The sequence below is a fragment of the Helicoverpa armigera genome, chromosome 4, assembly GCF_030705265.1.
Source record: "Helicoverpa armigera isolate CAAS_96S chromosome 4, ASM3070526v1, whole genome shotgun sequence".
Classification (NCBI taxonomy): Eukaryota; Metazoa; Arthropoda; class Insecta; order Lepidoptera; family Noctuidae; genus Helicoverpa; species Helicoverpa armigera.
In genome coordinates this window covers 3,244,068-3,259,786 of record NC_087123.1, presented here as the reverse complement: position 1 = coordinate 3,259,786, position 15,719 = coordinate 3,244,068, and the positions used below count along the sequence as shown (strand labels likewise).

The following is a 15,719-nucleotide window of genomic DNA, read 5'->3' as shown; positions in this document are numbered from 1 at the left end:
CACAATATTTGAACATCGAATTAGGCCAAACCACACCTCTATTATTTTCAAACCGAAACCTTATTACTTTACGTATTCTAATGAAGCCGTGATCATTATGGCGCCGTCGATATTAACACTTAACCATCTGTAAATATATTTAGAGAATAATTAAGACCCCTGGAAGGGGTATCGGATGGGGGCTATTAACATGTCCATAGAAAAGTAGTGTTCGTAATTTATCGATTGGTAGTTTCACTAGAGGCACCATATTGTTTTAATGACCGAATCATAATTTTTTGTCGACTACATCAGCAGCCGTACCCTTGCTTGTTTTATATTTTGGAAAAAAAATAGTTTACTCACTATAAATAGTACGGGCTCGAATACTTACATTATATTCAAGAAACAATTGAAAGCAAGACATAAGAGTGCGAAAATTTAAAATTTATTTACTTTCAAAGTGTTTCAGTAAACAACTTAATGCTAAGTAGACCCTTAAAGTGTGTTAAAAGTTTTTATTTTTCTTTTGAGCAATTTAAACAACACTTGTTAATAAAAATCCGATAACGCTCTTGTAATACAGAAACACAATAGAATTATTCATGTGGCTCTTTTATATAAAACGCCAATTTTTATCTATACAACCCTATGTATATTTTATGGAGTTATCAATAATTCTTTGACCTCACATTTAAATTATCATTCTACATTTATGACCATTAATCGTCACTTCGTTATAAAATTTCGATAAATATCTCTCGTAGTTTCATTCAAATTTCGAGTGATTTCACTAATAGTCCTCCGCTTCACAAAACGTGCTCTGCGTTCAGATACATAGATATATAATTTCCCGGGCATGCCGCAACCGTTTTACATAATTTAACTATAAACATATCACTTACTGGAGATTCGGTGAATAATAACCTTGCAGCTTGTAACTTTAATTGTAAAACTTCTTGCATTACAATTGACTAGTTTGTTGTTTGAATTTCAATGACATATTCAAGTAAATAGCTTTCAACACTGGTACACTATTTTTTCAGGTAGGTATTTGGTTGTTTTTGAGGTAAGTAATATGAAGTCATCATCGACTGTAATTGTCATCCATCGTCATCGCATAGTTAGAATGTTATTTAAAAGTCATCGCCGCAGGTCCACTTCATATATGTGCTACCAATTACCATGTTCAAATATATTTTTTTTAAGCGTATAGACGACATATGATAGTGAATATGAAAACAATGCCATTTCAGTTATAAATTAATCTGTTATGTGATTCCTATTTGGACGTCTCAAATCAAGTATAAGATTTAGAGAGTAAATTCAAAAATACAGCATACAAAGCATGCAGCATTACACAATTTAAAGTTTACACAACTCTATCACAAAATAATGGAAACATACTCCCAAATTTTCCACTAAAACGTAACTACTACGTAGTCGAACAATCATTAAATAAGAAATATATATGTTTAGAGAGTATTTAGTAGACGTTTATATCCTTAGCAAAGATTTATTGCTGCACCAATGAAACATCATTAATTTATCGATAATCCCTTTTGAATTATTTGGTTCAGATTCTGAAATGTTTACGAAGATGACGGCGCGTGAATCCAGATTGAAGCTTGTGTTAAAGGGTGTTTCCACTACGACGTTGTGACGATTTTGAGTAATCCTGCAAACTTTGAGTCGGCCGATAGTTTGTTCGGGTTTATATGAATGGGAATGAATAGTAGTACGCACATAACTGATATCAGGTATTTGGCCGGTATTAGACAGTGTAAAAACTTCGATTTACTTAATTCACGAATCTCGCAAAAAGAAATCCAATCCGCAAATTGTCGGCCGAATGTTTAGTCTGCAGTACACACCCACTCTTAAAATCTCTTGCCTCATATTTTTTGAAACAGGTATCTAGATAACAGCGTGAGACGATAATCAAAAGTCTCTAAAACCCTTTCTTGCACCTTACAAGTAACAGATAGTGACGTAAAGTCGTCTTCCGATAAAATATCCTCGTGATAGTGGAAACGTGCTCTAAAGTCGTTAAGCTGCAATGGGTTTGACAGGCTGTCATGAGCCATTGGAGCTGTGAGCTGGCATTGCTAGAAACGCTATGGAGCGTGAAGGAGATGCCGGGGCAAGCTGGATAGGTTTAATATTAGTTATTGTTTACATAAATTCTGAATCTTTTTTTATTACAGTTATGATTTTGTGTAGACAAACGTCAAAAATAATAAAGGATTTATCTTTGCTCGTCATCATTTCTTGCTATTTGGCGGTTAAATTAATCATTGAACTGTCAAATCGTCCGCCAAAACTGATGATCCGTTTAAAACTGACGCATGTAAGCGTGATCATAACTACCACGCTGTTCAGTAGTTTTTATGACAACCTGCATGAACAAGAACAAGCTCCAAAACATTGCCTAATCATCCAGACGAACACAATTCATTTTTTTCCATACCTAATATGTTTTCCTTTCAAATGTATTTTCTATAGAAACCTTCTTTAGAAAAATCACTGTATTTAACAGACTGTATTTGTCCAGACAGCAGCTGTTGCCCCGTTATTAAAATTATTTTCCTGCCAAAAATACCCAGCTTTTCATGAATACGGAAATTAATATATTTCAACAGGAACTATCTGTCGTCAATTCCCTATAATTTCTTTGAACATAAGACGTTTTTGATCTCTACACGATTCCTCATTTCTTCCGCATCAGTGGTTATTTTTATTCAATACGACCGTTTCATTTTTTATTCCCATATTTTTTATTTTTATGTTTTACTGCAAACTAACTCGACTGTGAAAATAATGCGAGAGAAATAAAATTATGAAAGCAAATCGTAAAGTCTAAATTTAAACTGTCTGAGCTAGGCTAGTCTTTGATATTTTGCTTTGCAGCTCTAAGATTTTTCAATCATTATATTTTTCTAAGTACGTGTTATAATGTAGGTATACCTACAGAGTCACTTTAAGTTTGGTTATACTTGATAGGTATCAAAAAGAGTAAGCATACATTTTGCAAAAAATCTTCAGTTGTTTTTAAGCTCAAGCTCATTTCTTGGAACTTATTATAAACTAAAAACTTGTGTGATCTTCATTCATACAACGAACAAATACGAGAGAGTTTGTATTCCAATTAAATTGTTCTCAAAATTAGGTGCCGATTTTAAGAACCAATCTATACCTATTCTATGTATTGAAGTACTTTTCATTTGAAGATAAATCGAACTCCGTAAGTATAGTTAAACTGAAATTGGTTTGATGTTTTACGATAAATAAACTTGGCCTAGCTTTCTTAAGCTTTAAGCTTTAATCTAGTATTTTCGTTTCTAGGTATAGGATTTAAGTGCTTTTGGGTGTTAACATTTATTGAGATTGAAATAACAAGACGGCCAATATGGGTTTTGGATTCGTGTTAACATTTTATTTGTAAATAGTATTTATGTTCCAAAGATTAATAAGAAATTCAGTATGAAGACGTATTTAATTATATCCAAAAAAATATTTATGCATCTTATGCATGTATTCAGCTGTACCTCTCTGTCAATAGTGATTATAATTCTTATTACGAATCAAAGTTGACAATAGAACAATGCATATATACCTAGATACCTATCTAGTTTAAAATAAAATTTATGAGTTATGAATAAAATAAATTACACATGTAGTCTTAAAATCATCAGTAGATACCTAAATACGTACAAATCACACTGAAACATGTTTACCATTTAGATTCTAACCAATAAACATTCATTAATAATAGATAGGTACTCTAACATCAATACGTAAACACAATTGCATAGGATATCCTTGTGAACTTAACCAATCATAGGGTCGCCACCTTCTCAAACCCAAGCGGCCTTCTATTTGTCTAAACCAATTGAAACTGTGTTTGTAAACCGTACCGTACATATTAATCTTCCATCGTGTAGGGATTTAGACGTATCTTCACAGATGTGGGTCGGATATATCATAACTTATGAACATAACCGCCATTCATTCACTAATTGGCAGCATGAAGGTTGAAGGTCTATTAAAGGCGACACGATGAAATGCAACCTTTTTTATCATTACTAGCAATCTCTTTCATCACTGGCCACTGAGGTCCAAATTCAAATTTGAATTTAGAATTCAAGGCGTGAAACATTTAAGATTGAAATAATTTCGTAAGACATTTTAGCAGTTACATAAATGTAAAATGAACTTAATGAAGTCATTTGAATGTATCTTCTTTAAATAGAAAAAACTTAAGCATGCAAATATATAATAAGCAAATATATTTCTATTAACTCCGTCGCTTCGTATTCAGATAAGGCAAATAGAGCAGTAATATGAAATATCTTGTGCAGCTATTTTTCGCGCTAACTAGAAAATGTGTATTCTCATGAAAATGTATCTAAACTGCTACAGCTTAAATAGCATATTTTATCTAAAATGTTATTTCTCTTCATTTCTTGTAAAAAAAGAAACAGTGTTTTAGTTAGTATCACATTAATCGTACAATTTCATATTTATCTCAAAAATGTTCTGCTCTTGAAAGGAAACATAACTTTTCCTTGAAATTAATGTGCATATAAAAGTTGCATGATGCTGAAATATTTGCAAACATCAGTCATTCATTCAAAACGAATTTGTTGGTTATAAAAATAATAATACATTCATCGATGATGCATGGATAAAATTACATTTTTTAAGTAAACTTAGCCTTTTTCTCCATTTTTGAGTAGACTGTAAGTTTTTGCTACTGTCTACCTATTATAGCTCATACTGTAACATTCAATTTATAACATTTACATACCTAAATCAACTTTGAGTGGTGTTATACACCCTTATCTATGAGGACGCGTAAAGACGTCGGTCCCTAGTGTTACCTAGCAGCCATCACCATAACACGACGTCAGAGGCATTGAGAATACTTTGACACTATAGTACTTTGGATGGTTAAACTTACAGCGCTCTCGATAAGTTAAATGCACTTGCATAAGTCCAAGTAAATAGCCAGAAATCCAAAACAATTGCAACTGTTACATAAACGTACAAATGACTTGTTCATCTTAAATTAAACGAGAACAGTTTGGGAAAGCGAAACGCCAGTGATTAGAAAACGCTCGCCTTTGAGTTCAAAGACTGAGCGTGGGGCAAACGTATCGTATGTCACTAATTGCAACCGAATTTTGATACAAATTCAACCTATTTGTTGAACTATGTGACAGTGGTAGGATGTTTTTTTTAAATGGTTGACTTTTAGTTAGTTATTTAGTTCACAAATTCGTTCAAAGTTCATTTTTGCCATTTTCAATCTGGTTACAACCCGAAATACCTACAATTAAGTATAGGTTATGTTAGCAACATAGACTTTTGTTTTGTTTCCTAAAATGCGATGGTATCGAAAATTTCTAATAGAACAACTTGTTTAATTAAATACCTAATCATCGGCCGATGGTTTGGAAGTACAGAAAATTCTGGATATTTCAGGGCAAAACTTTTTTAATCTGGCAAGCCTATTGCCAAGGAGGTTTTAAGGCCTGAGGCTTTTAACAAAACGTAGTAGGTTTTACCTTTGATTTTATGATATTTCAACATATATGTATAGAAATAGTCACCCCTTTTTAGACAAAGTACTGTAAAATACAGGTAAAATTAGGTATCCATATAATAGAAATGTGACTTACAGTACCTAGTAACAGTTGTACCTAATCTACATATAAACGAATCCTTCAAAAGTCCGGGATAAAAACTATCCTATATTCTTTTTCAAGGTCAACTCTATCTCTGTACCAATTTTTATTAAAATCAGTTCAGTGTTTTAGACTTAACTTAGCATAACAGACATACAGAGTTACTTTCGCATTTATAATATTAGTAGGGATAAGGATCTGCAATGTGAAATGAAGCCATTCCTTTAACAACCGCAGAAACTCCACTTCCCAATACTATCACGTATCCAGACTAAAAACATAAATACTAGACTAAATTGTTTCCAAAGATCCTAGTGCGACGGAAAATCTAGACTCCAACTGAATTTATATTAGCCTCTTTACTCCGAAGTAATACATGGAAAATGTATGGGTGTTCGTGATTTCATGAATACTTTGAAAGTAGACGTAAATGTGTTGGGAAGAAAAATCGCGATCGTTTCATCAACGGCTTGTTGAAATCACTTGCTTTTTGCAAAGTTGAAATTCTTTCGAGAAAGTTCTTTCGTGTAATAAGTTAAGAATTGGAATTCATAGGTAATGTAAGATAAACGCTAAAGTATGAATTTGCAGCTGTCTTGTATTGCCTTGGATAGTAGGTAAGCGGTTAAATGAAAAAGCAAATCAATGACCAGTAATTTACTGTTTACAAAAAGTCATATTTCCTTTAATGTTAAAAAAAAATTGTAACCGATAGTTTTCAGGACAAGGACAGAATACTGGGTAATCAAATTATCACATGAAAACAGAACTAAATGTAACGTTTGTGGTTTGGTTTTTGGTGATTAACCACAAAATCCGGTGGCTGTCCCACATATTACAAGTACATACTTATTTGAAGTACCAGTGGTTTCCCTTCATCGAATTTTAATCAATGAATGTATGATTTCGAAATCGTATGGATAGTGTTAAACTTGGTCAAAACAAATGAAAATCATTTTACTTTTTGCATTCCTCAATGGATCTTAATATGTGATTTGTTTATTTGAAAGAATTGAGTGGTATCCGTTTTTTTGTGTGAACGAATGTCTGATATCATTTTGTGAATTTATTTCGATTGAGGAAAATGTTTGATTTTAAGAATTTTATTGATCTTATTTTCAGATACAGGTAAAAAAATAACTTTCAGGAAATCGTTGGCAATCCCAGCTTATCATTTTACAAGAATACTTTTAGAAGAAAAATATATTTTTTACTAAATATAAGTACGTATAACAAAAATATCACAATTTCTACCACTTAATAGCTCCATTGTTCGTCGAAAAATCTAGTTCATTGTAGCCAAATAAATATTGGTAATATACAAATCCCCGTCAACATTGAATATTGAATTCTTTGTAATAAAAGTAAATAAAAAACAAGTAAATAAGCGAACATAAGTTTACCCCTATAAGCCTATCAGGCCCAAATACTGAGAAAAGGGTAAAAGTCCATACGATATTGGTACTTTTGTAATTTGGGTAGTAACAGAAACTTTCATTTAATTTGCTTATGAACAAGTAAAATTAGAAGTGATTTGTTTTGTTTTTAGTGCCTATGTTCAAATTGAATTTGACCCCACATTTGACTTTTTGGGGCTATCGTAATATTTTTATGTAAAATTGGTTGAACGAGGTTTCTAAATATTAATTAACTAGTTTTCGCTAGCGGTTTCACCTGTATCCCGTTGGAACTTTTTCGTGCACTCGTTTAAAAAGTAGCTTCTAGCTTTTGTCGGCAAGTAGGCTATCTCACACTGAAATTAATTGAATGTTAGATAGCTCAGTAATTCCTATGATAAGCACGTTCAAACCAACAAACTTTGTAGCTGTATAATATTAGAATACATAGGTAGTTACGTGTAGTTTTATTTAACTATAAACTGTTTTTCTATCCAATAGTCCCAACAAAACTTGTAGACAGACTTCACGACCGATACTAATGTAATTTTAATATATTACGTGGGAAAGTATAAGAAATCACTTCTAACTACCAATATTGCTATAAAGTTATGAGTTTCACAGAAACTAGTACGAAGTTCCCACACTTGAGGACTTGCAAGCGTTTGATACAAACTTCAGTTCACCTCATAATCGGAAATTGCAATATGTTTTGTGGTGTTTTATAAAATAAATAAATAAGTTTGTTGTTTGTTAATGCTGAACTGGATGCTATTTGGCGCAACCTACTATCTGTGTTTTTTTTTTTTGTACTTTCTTTATTATTATATGTATGTCTTGTGTTGTGTCCATAAATGTTTTTTCTTTCTTTCACAGGAAACCTTTTACAATCTTGTAAACCCCACGGTATGAAATATGGTATCAATAATCATGGAAATAAATTTTATTTCAATTAAATTCATTACATATTTCCAAGCTTTTAAATAAGGGATAATCTTAACGTATCAACATAAAAAAGAGAAAAATCTAATAAAGGCCGTCAAAACATTATAAGTCGTCATCGTTGCTTTGAAAAAATTAGCAATAAATACCACTTTACATTTTCTGGTCCCTAGTGCTTTGATTTACATCTAACAAGGTACCTATATATTGTTTTTGCCGATCAGACACGAGATACAATTGCAGTCGCAAGCCAATCTTCAATAGAAACTATATTTCATTGCGAAAGCCATTACACTTCGCATCAAAGATTCTAAACCAGAAACGGATATTCAAATAGTAAACACCGTTTAATACCGACTATCGTTAACCGGTTATAAGAACTAAAGTCGGTTGTAACTGGATACAGCCGGATATTGCCGCTAAAATATAGGTCAAGATCCCGAACATTGTAAGCAATACTTTTTATTGGGTATTCGGGAATCTGCAACTATGTCAACAGAATGGAATCTAGTAACTACAATATTACAAAGCTGGAGATTTGATTTGAAAAAATATTTCAGTACTAGATAACCTGTTTATCGAACCAGGATATAGGATTTCATATTATCCAGGTGAGCGGAGTAGTTCTCAAGGGATGTGAGTGAAACCATTAGCGAAAACTAGTCAACTAATTGATCGATGACGGACAAAAGCTTAAGGAATTAAATTTTGCACAATTCGCTCTTGAGACAAGAGTTTATTTACAAAGAAATACGAGTTCTTAAAAGGAACACGGGATGACAGCTCACATTAGTAGGTAGGTATATTACGACCAGCGGAATGATAATGCGGGAGAAAGGCTTGTCCAAGAAAAACAGTCATAACTTTTGTAATATCAATATCTTACTTCAACCGTAAAGATGTAAAGCAAGATCATAAAAATAATTCCTAAAAGACATATTTATTTTCATAATTATCATGTTATTAGGAATAATATAATGATACTAGCTTCTGCCAGCGGTTTCACCCGCATTTCATGGGAACCTCGGCACGAATCTGGATAAAAAGCCTATAGCCTTCCTCGATAAATGGGCTATCTAACACTGAAAGAATTTTTCAAATCTGACCAGTAGTTCCTAAGATTAGCGCGTTCAAGCAAACAAACAAACAAACTCTTCAGCTTTATAGTATTAGTATAGATTTATTTCTGTTTGTCTGTGTGAAAGGGCGATCTCCTAGACCGAATAAAGCTAGCGACTGATATCTATTGTTAGGTCACCAGACCGTTATGTGTCCATAACAAAGGTCATAAGACTTCATTAATATTTCGTGACATTTCAAAAAATATTATCTCGTCCTTTTCTTATATAATGTGCTTTAAATCTGCTCCAACAGTTACGTGAAAGATACGAGAGTTGCGTTTACAATACAACACAAATGGATTATGACTTATAGAACGATAGATAGTGAGACCATAGGTAGATGATAAAAATAGAAGGAGCAAAGCAAGCAGGAAGCATGCACCTGTATACAATGGTTTTTATTAAGAAATCGCGGACGGTACAGCACGTTTTCTTCTTTTAGCCTCTAAATAATTCTTATTTAACAATACTTGAACAAAAAGGCCCTAACAAAAAATAAATAAACATGCCCTTTATTTAATTTTATTTCTTTGATAATTAAAATATAATAGTTGATCCTTAATCACTTAATTCAGCAGTTCAGACCCACAAGCGCATTAGTAACTTTATATACTCTGATTGCTAATCCGTCTGCGAAGCTATTAAGGTACAAACCACGTTGTTTAAAGTCTGATGAAGGAGGTTAAGTTACTATTGCTCAAATAAAGCGATTGTGGTATGGTAGAGATGCTTTAAAGCTTCCATTAATTATTCAAGTTTAATTAAGGAATTTATATTAATTCCATTGCACCTATGTGAGTCAGAACAAAAAATCCTGACTGATTTTGTAGGTAAGTTGGCAACATTCATCTCAAAAATAAATATAACAGCTTGAAAGATTTTAAACCAGAAAACTCGAGTTTTAATCACTAATATACTCTAGTTAGGGTTTTTAGGTACACCGCCACCATTCCAATGGTTGATGAACTACGTAATGCACTAGATTCTCAAATTGTCATAGATGTCGCTCCTGAATGCATATTCCCATATATGCATTGCACTAAGGGTTTGTTAGTAACATGATTTATATGCTGAAATATCTAGAAAATAATCCAGGTATTGCTATTGAAAGTTAGGTCGATAAAAAGATTATTTCTACGGTCTTCAGGGGTGAAAATAATACCTAAAATATTTTAATGGACATTTAAATAGCAAGCCATTAACCTCTTGACAAACAGAGACTAATTACTAAATTAAGAAAATCTAATCCTTATACCATTTACATTTAATAACAAAATAAACACTTTAGTAATCTCAAGTTTACTAATTAAGTTTTTAAGCCTTCTGAAACACGAAAGCTTATAATCACAAAACAAATATTTAACATTTGCATCCAAAGTAAATAAACTTAGAACTTTACTATGAAAACGTATCATTTAGCTATCATATATATTTATTAAAGCATTTTGTTGAAAGCAAAGATATTTTAACACGAGTTTAAATAACAATTCTGTTGAAAGTTTTTAATTAAAACTTTTAGAGTATTCGCACACTTTAAGTCGGCCAACGGTTTTTTCGGCTCAAAATTTAGTATGGAAATGAATGGTCGTACGCATATAACAACAATCAGGTATTTGGCCGGTATCAGACCGTCTGAAAACTTAGCGCGGAATAAAAATGTTCTTTATAAAAATTGCCATAAATTGAATCAACTGTTGGCCGACTGTTTAGTCTGCAGTGTACTCTTAAGTTGAACGAAAAGTGAAATAGCCGAGTTATTGAAGAATGAATGCATTATTTGTAGATCAAACTCATTTTGAATAACATTGAGGAAAACTTCTTTGGATTTGAACCTTTTTCGGTGCATTATTTCTTCGATAGCAGCCAATTAAGTATCTTATAGATCGATAAATGTATCCTGTGTTTGTACATAGACCACCAAACTAGTTTCAGAAAATTTTCATTAGCATACCAGGTCATAACTTTTACCTTCATAAAATTACCTTTATCTAAAACTTTAGCTCCGTACACAGGCTCATTTTATTTACTTACCCACATTAGTATGACTGACTACATTTCATTTATTGCCCACCTAATGTTTTGACGAATAACCAACCTAACCTTCCTCAAGATTAATTGGTATAATACATGGAGAAGAAAAAGACTAGCGGAGGTGCTACAACGGAAAATCGCCGAAGAAAGTAGCGCGCCAAAATTCGAGCGTGCGGGGAACGAGGAACGTTATTGTTTTCGCCCTTATACGCCTTTTTAGGACCACCGACCATTTTTGTAATATTAAAAATCGTTGACAGATGTCTCAAAGACCCCAAACGCTTCGTTAGCTCTCTAGTAACTGATCGTTTTGGTCATACCCACCGTACGAATTTGACCTAGAAGAAAGCGCCCGACCTAACTGTATTGTGGCATCTCCGCTCATCTTTACTTACTCTGTGGCTTTTCACGGCCAAGCTTATCATGAAAAAAGGTTTTTTTGTTTTTCCTCTGCCTTCATTATGTGTGGCCAGTGTGAATTGTTATGATACCGTCATTCGCGAGAGAATACAACCTTTTTAGGTCTTCAGAGAAATGTTTAATTAAAGTTGTCTTTTGTTCTTTGTTACGTTTCTCTTTTCTTTTTTCTTATTATAAAGGGACAATGACATTTTCGTTGAGATAACGAAATGCAGGAATTGAAATTTTTAAATTAAGTTTGTGTTGAAGTTAATAGAAAAAATTATCAACATTTTGATTGTAGTAAAAGGACTATGATGTCTAGGAACGGTAATTTTGAATGGATCAAGTAACAAAGACACATAGCTATCTAGAACCATCTATCATTTATATCCTGACACGTATGAATATAACAGAGGTGCTAGAAACTACGAACTAACCTAAACCAGAGTGTATATCGAGTCCATGAGCTCTTAAAATTAAAAGGGTTCAACCGAAAGGATAGCCTTAATTAGGCTTGTTGGGACCGTGTTTAAATAAATTCCTGCATTTCTTAGAAAACAAATAAATATAAGAATATACATAACTGATGATGATTTGACTATATTTTTAAAAAGCTGTTTTGCCAGCAGTTTTAACTGCGTCTCGTAAAACTACTCCACGGATCCAGATAAAAAGTAAACAAGCATTCCAAAGTAAAGAAGGGACGTGTGGTCGCTTCGCCGCACCCCATCGGACTGGATGGAAATTCATAGGAGGGTGGTGCACAATGCACTGTAAAGTACCTACCTATATGCATTATGTATAAGTAGGGTGCAATTTAGAACTGGCGCTTTGTATGTAGGTAGGATATATACCTACATACTACTTTGGACCTGAAATCAATATTCACTTAGCTTGCGTTTATTTTGACAAACCTAACTATACATTTTTATATAGTACTTATTCAATAAATACATAGTAAAGATTATTATAATAATAAAACTATATTTTTACCTATAGCTGTAATTTGTCATTTTGGCAGTCGTACGGGTAGAAGCCAGTCGCTGTAAAACACTGGTACTAAGCTGCATCCAGTATTACTGGAAGTCGATAGTTAACTAGAAGATAGTTGTGAAAAAGCAAGGCAGATATAAATATAATTATTTTGTATGTCTCTTCCAGACCTCGGGACTATAGAGTCCCGGATTTTTGGGAGGCGAACGTGGGGCCGAAGCCAACACGCTGAAGCCCTTTTGAGACAACTTTAATGAAATGGTGACACAAAACCGACGATTATCCCTGTATACACTATAGAAATGTACCCAAGCACAATCCCCGGTTCTGTGCTAAACTATTGCTAACTATGGATGAAAACTACTTGGGCTATTGTGATGGGATGCTAATGGACTAGGAATGGGGAAACTACGGGAACTATGGCACCTGCCGATGACAATGTATTAAATACATGTTAAAATGGCAGGTGGAGACTCGCCAACTCACTTACTGGGCCCCCGGGAATCAGTCACTGAAAAGCAACAAGAGGGCAACTCGGACATGAGCGGCTGAGAAGGGTGAGGATACCTCGGCGGACTTTAAACGCAGATCACGCGCTCCCTGTGGGTCCAGCATCACCGGCCCACTCGCCACTTACCACGAGGCACCTACCCTCCGAGCAGGACTAACCTTGCTCTAGCGACTCCACTCTGACCGGCCGATGAAGAAGAAGAAGAGGTGGGAGACCTATCCCCCGTCATGCTTCACTCCGGCAAGCCGGAGATGGGGGACAGTATACTCTCCCTGGAGCACTCGGATATATAGCCCCGCGGGGTCGCTACTCCCCGTCATCCGCCTCAGATGCCCTGCGGGGCTTACTATTATTATTATTTAAAATATATTTTTAATTACTTTTTTATAAATTGGATATTTAGTATAATAATATATACAACCTTAAATTAAACAGAACTGCGAATAACACACTTCAATAAAAAAACACATATATTTTATTCAGGAATATAATAGAAAAATCAAGTAGATTGGGGGGGGGCTGACGTCCGAAGCGCAGCTCCCACCCCAAGCTACTGACGAGTAAAACTGTCGACGGCTCGAACCTGGCTGCATCTGCCTACATACCATAGATTAAGTAGGTTCTATAGCCATTTAGGCGGTACAGCGCATGCGTGGTGCAATAAACCTACAATTAAATATAGGTAGGTTTTAATAAAGGTTGGTTATTGAATTAAGTGCATATAGGTATTGCATTTTGTAGTATTTTTATCTACATTCGAAAAGTATTGAAAAATGTTAGAGGATGTTGGCTAGCTGTGTTACAATTTTACAACTGTTAATTTACTTAGTGGTACCAAAACTTGGCAAAAGTTAAGCAAAACCACACAAATGCAGTTTAACTAAGACAAATGTTGCGAAAATAGAATTTTGCTGAACTAGAACATTTGCGGTTAGTGCAAGCTCAGCGGAGAAAAATGCTTACATGTGGAAATGGAACGAGGTTGAAGCTTAAAACTAGAGAATATTTCAAACTTGCTTTATGCTTACTGCATTTTTAATTTGAATAGAAAAAGAAGAATTAAGGTATATTTCTGATAAATCTGAAAGGTCACAGAAAATGTGTTATAGTTAATGCAGGATGCAATGACCGTATAATTCGTTGTAGAAGGTCTTGCTTTAAAATGCAATAACCACACATTATCACTTACCTGGTTTTTGCTGTAAAATATAAGCCAGACATCGGATTGGGGTAGGGGTTGATTGAGCCGAGTACATCGAACAAACACACTGATAAATAAAACGTATAATTGCATAAGGCTGGTGTGTTACAACATGTTAATACTATTTTATAAGAATGCTCATGTGTTTGTTTTTTTGAGAGATGAATATGTAATGAATAAGTATAGATAGATGATAGATAGATGAATATGGAATATGTTAACTTAAAGCTACATCTTCATTTTGAAACTGATTAAATTGTACCATCTCTCATTTTGAAATGGCATCTAAACTTTTTATCAAGGTATTCTAGTATTAATTTTATACATCGATCGCCTGCACAGCATCACGCTAGCTACCTATAATATTATTTGGCCGACACTACATTCTAACGTCGATACAAACGTTGTCGGTGACACATTTCACTTGCACGCAGACGGCAAACATATTCAATATGCGGAAAAACCTGAGCTTTTGTGTTCTGCGATCAAACGGGGGCCATTTTGCAGCGGTAAGATTTGATGGGGGATGATAAATATTATTATGTACCTAACTCAACATAACAATCACTTAACTTAAACTTAAGAAATATATATTTTTGGGTGTTCAAAATCATCAGATTTGAATGCTTATTTGTTTGACCCCGCTGATCTCAGAAATTACTGGTTCAGTTTGAATTCTGATAGCTCATTTATTGAATTATTCTTCGCATAGACTACGTACAATCCCAGTGCGCGGGATAGTTGTGGTATAGTGTTTTTACTGCACTGGATTTTGCCCGTGACTTTGTATAAATCACCTATGTCCATGTCTCATCTCAAAAGCTTCAGCACGATGAAGGCAGCTACATCCGATCAAAAAAATATCTTCAGATTATCTGCATTACCATTGATCAATTATCTTCCTAGCCTTTTCCCAACTTCAACTAGTACTGATGAATATTTTGTCCCTATTGTTCCAGGATTATGGCACCAGACATCATGCTTGAAGACTTTGAACAGCGGCCGACGCCGCGCACCTCCTACTTCACCGCCGCGTTCCCACCTGATGATGACCACGGCCCCATCAAAAACGCTACTAACGCCACCGGCGAACTTAATATTTATTATTTTTATGATGTAAGTATTAACTTCTTCATCTGCCTACTCTTTTTCCAACTATGTTTGGGTCGACTGTCAGTATATCCCAATGCAGCTATGTCATCTTCGGTCTTGCCTTTTCCTTACTATGTTGGGGTTGGCTTCCAGTCTAAAGAGATGCAGCTGAGTAACAGTGTTTTACTAGGAGCGACTGCATATCTAATCTCCTCAACACAATCATCAGGCCAGCCTCATACCCTTGACAAGCCTGATTGTCAGTCTTTCTGGCTTTATAATCCCCGTTAAGACGGCCAAAGATATGCCAAAGAAATGAACCATGACAAGATTTCACCATTCATTCCACGTTGCGCGCCA

The 15,719-nt window shown here is 34.3% G+C and overlaps 1 protein-coding gene across 2 annotated transcripts in view; it reads left to right on the top strand.

Moving 5' to 3' along the window:
- Positions 1–15,719, top strand: part of LOC126055992 (cardioacceleratory peptide receptor) — a 125,729-nt gene that overhangs the window by 89,308 nt on the left and 20,702 nt on the right. Inside the window, exon 4 of one of the 2 annotated variants that reach the window (XM_064034441.1) lies at positions 15,227–15,383. In XM_064034441.1, the coding sequence (XP_063890511.1) occupies positions 15,227–15,383 (157 nt within the window). The remainder of the gene's footprint in view (positions 1–15,226; positions 15,384–15,719) is intronic. The other variant, XM_064034442.1, reaches the window with a different exon arrangement.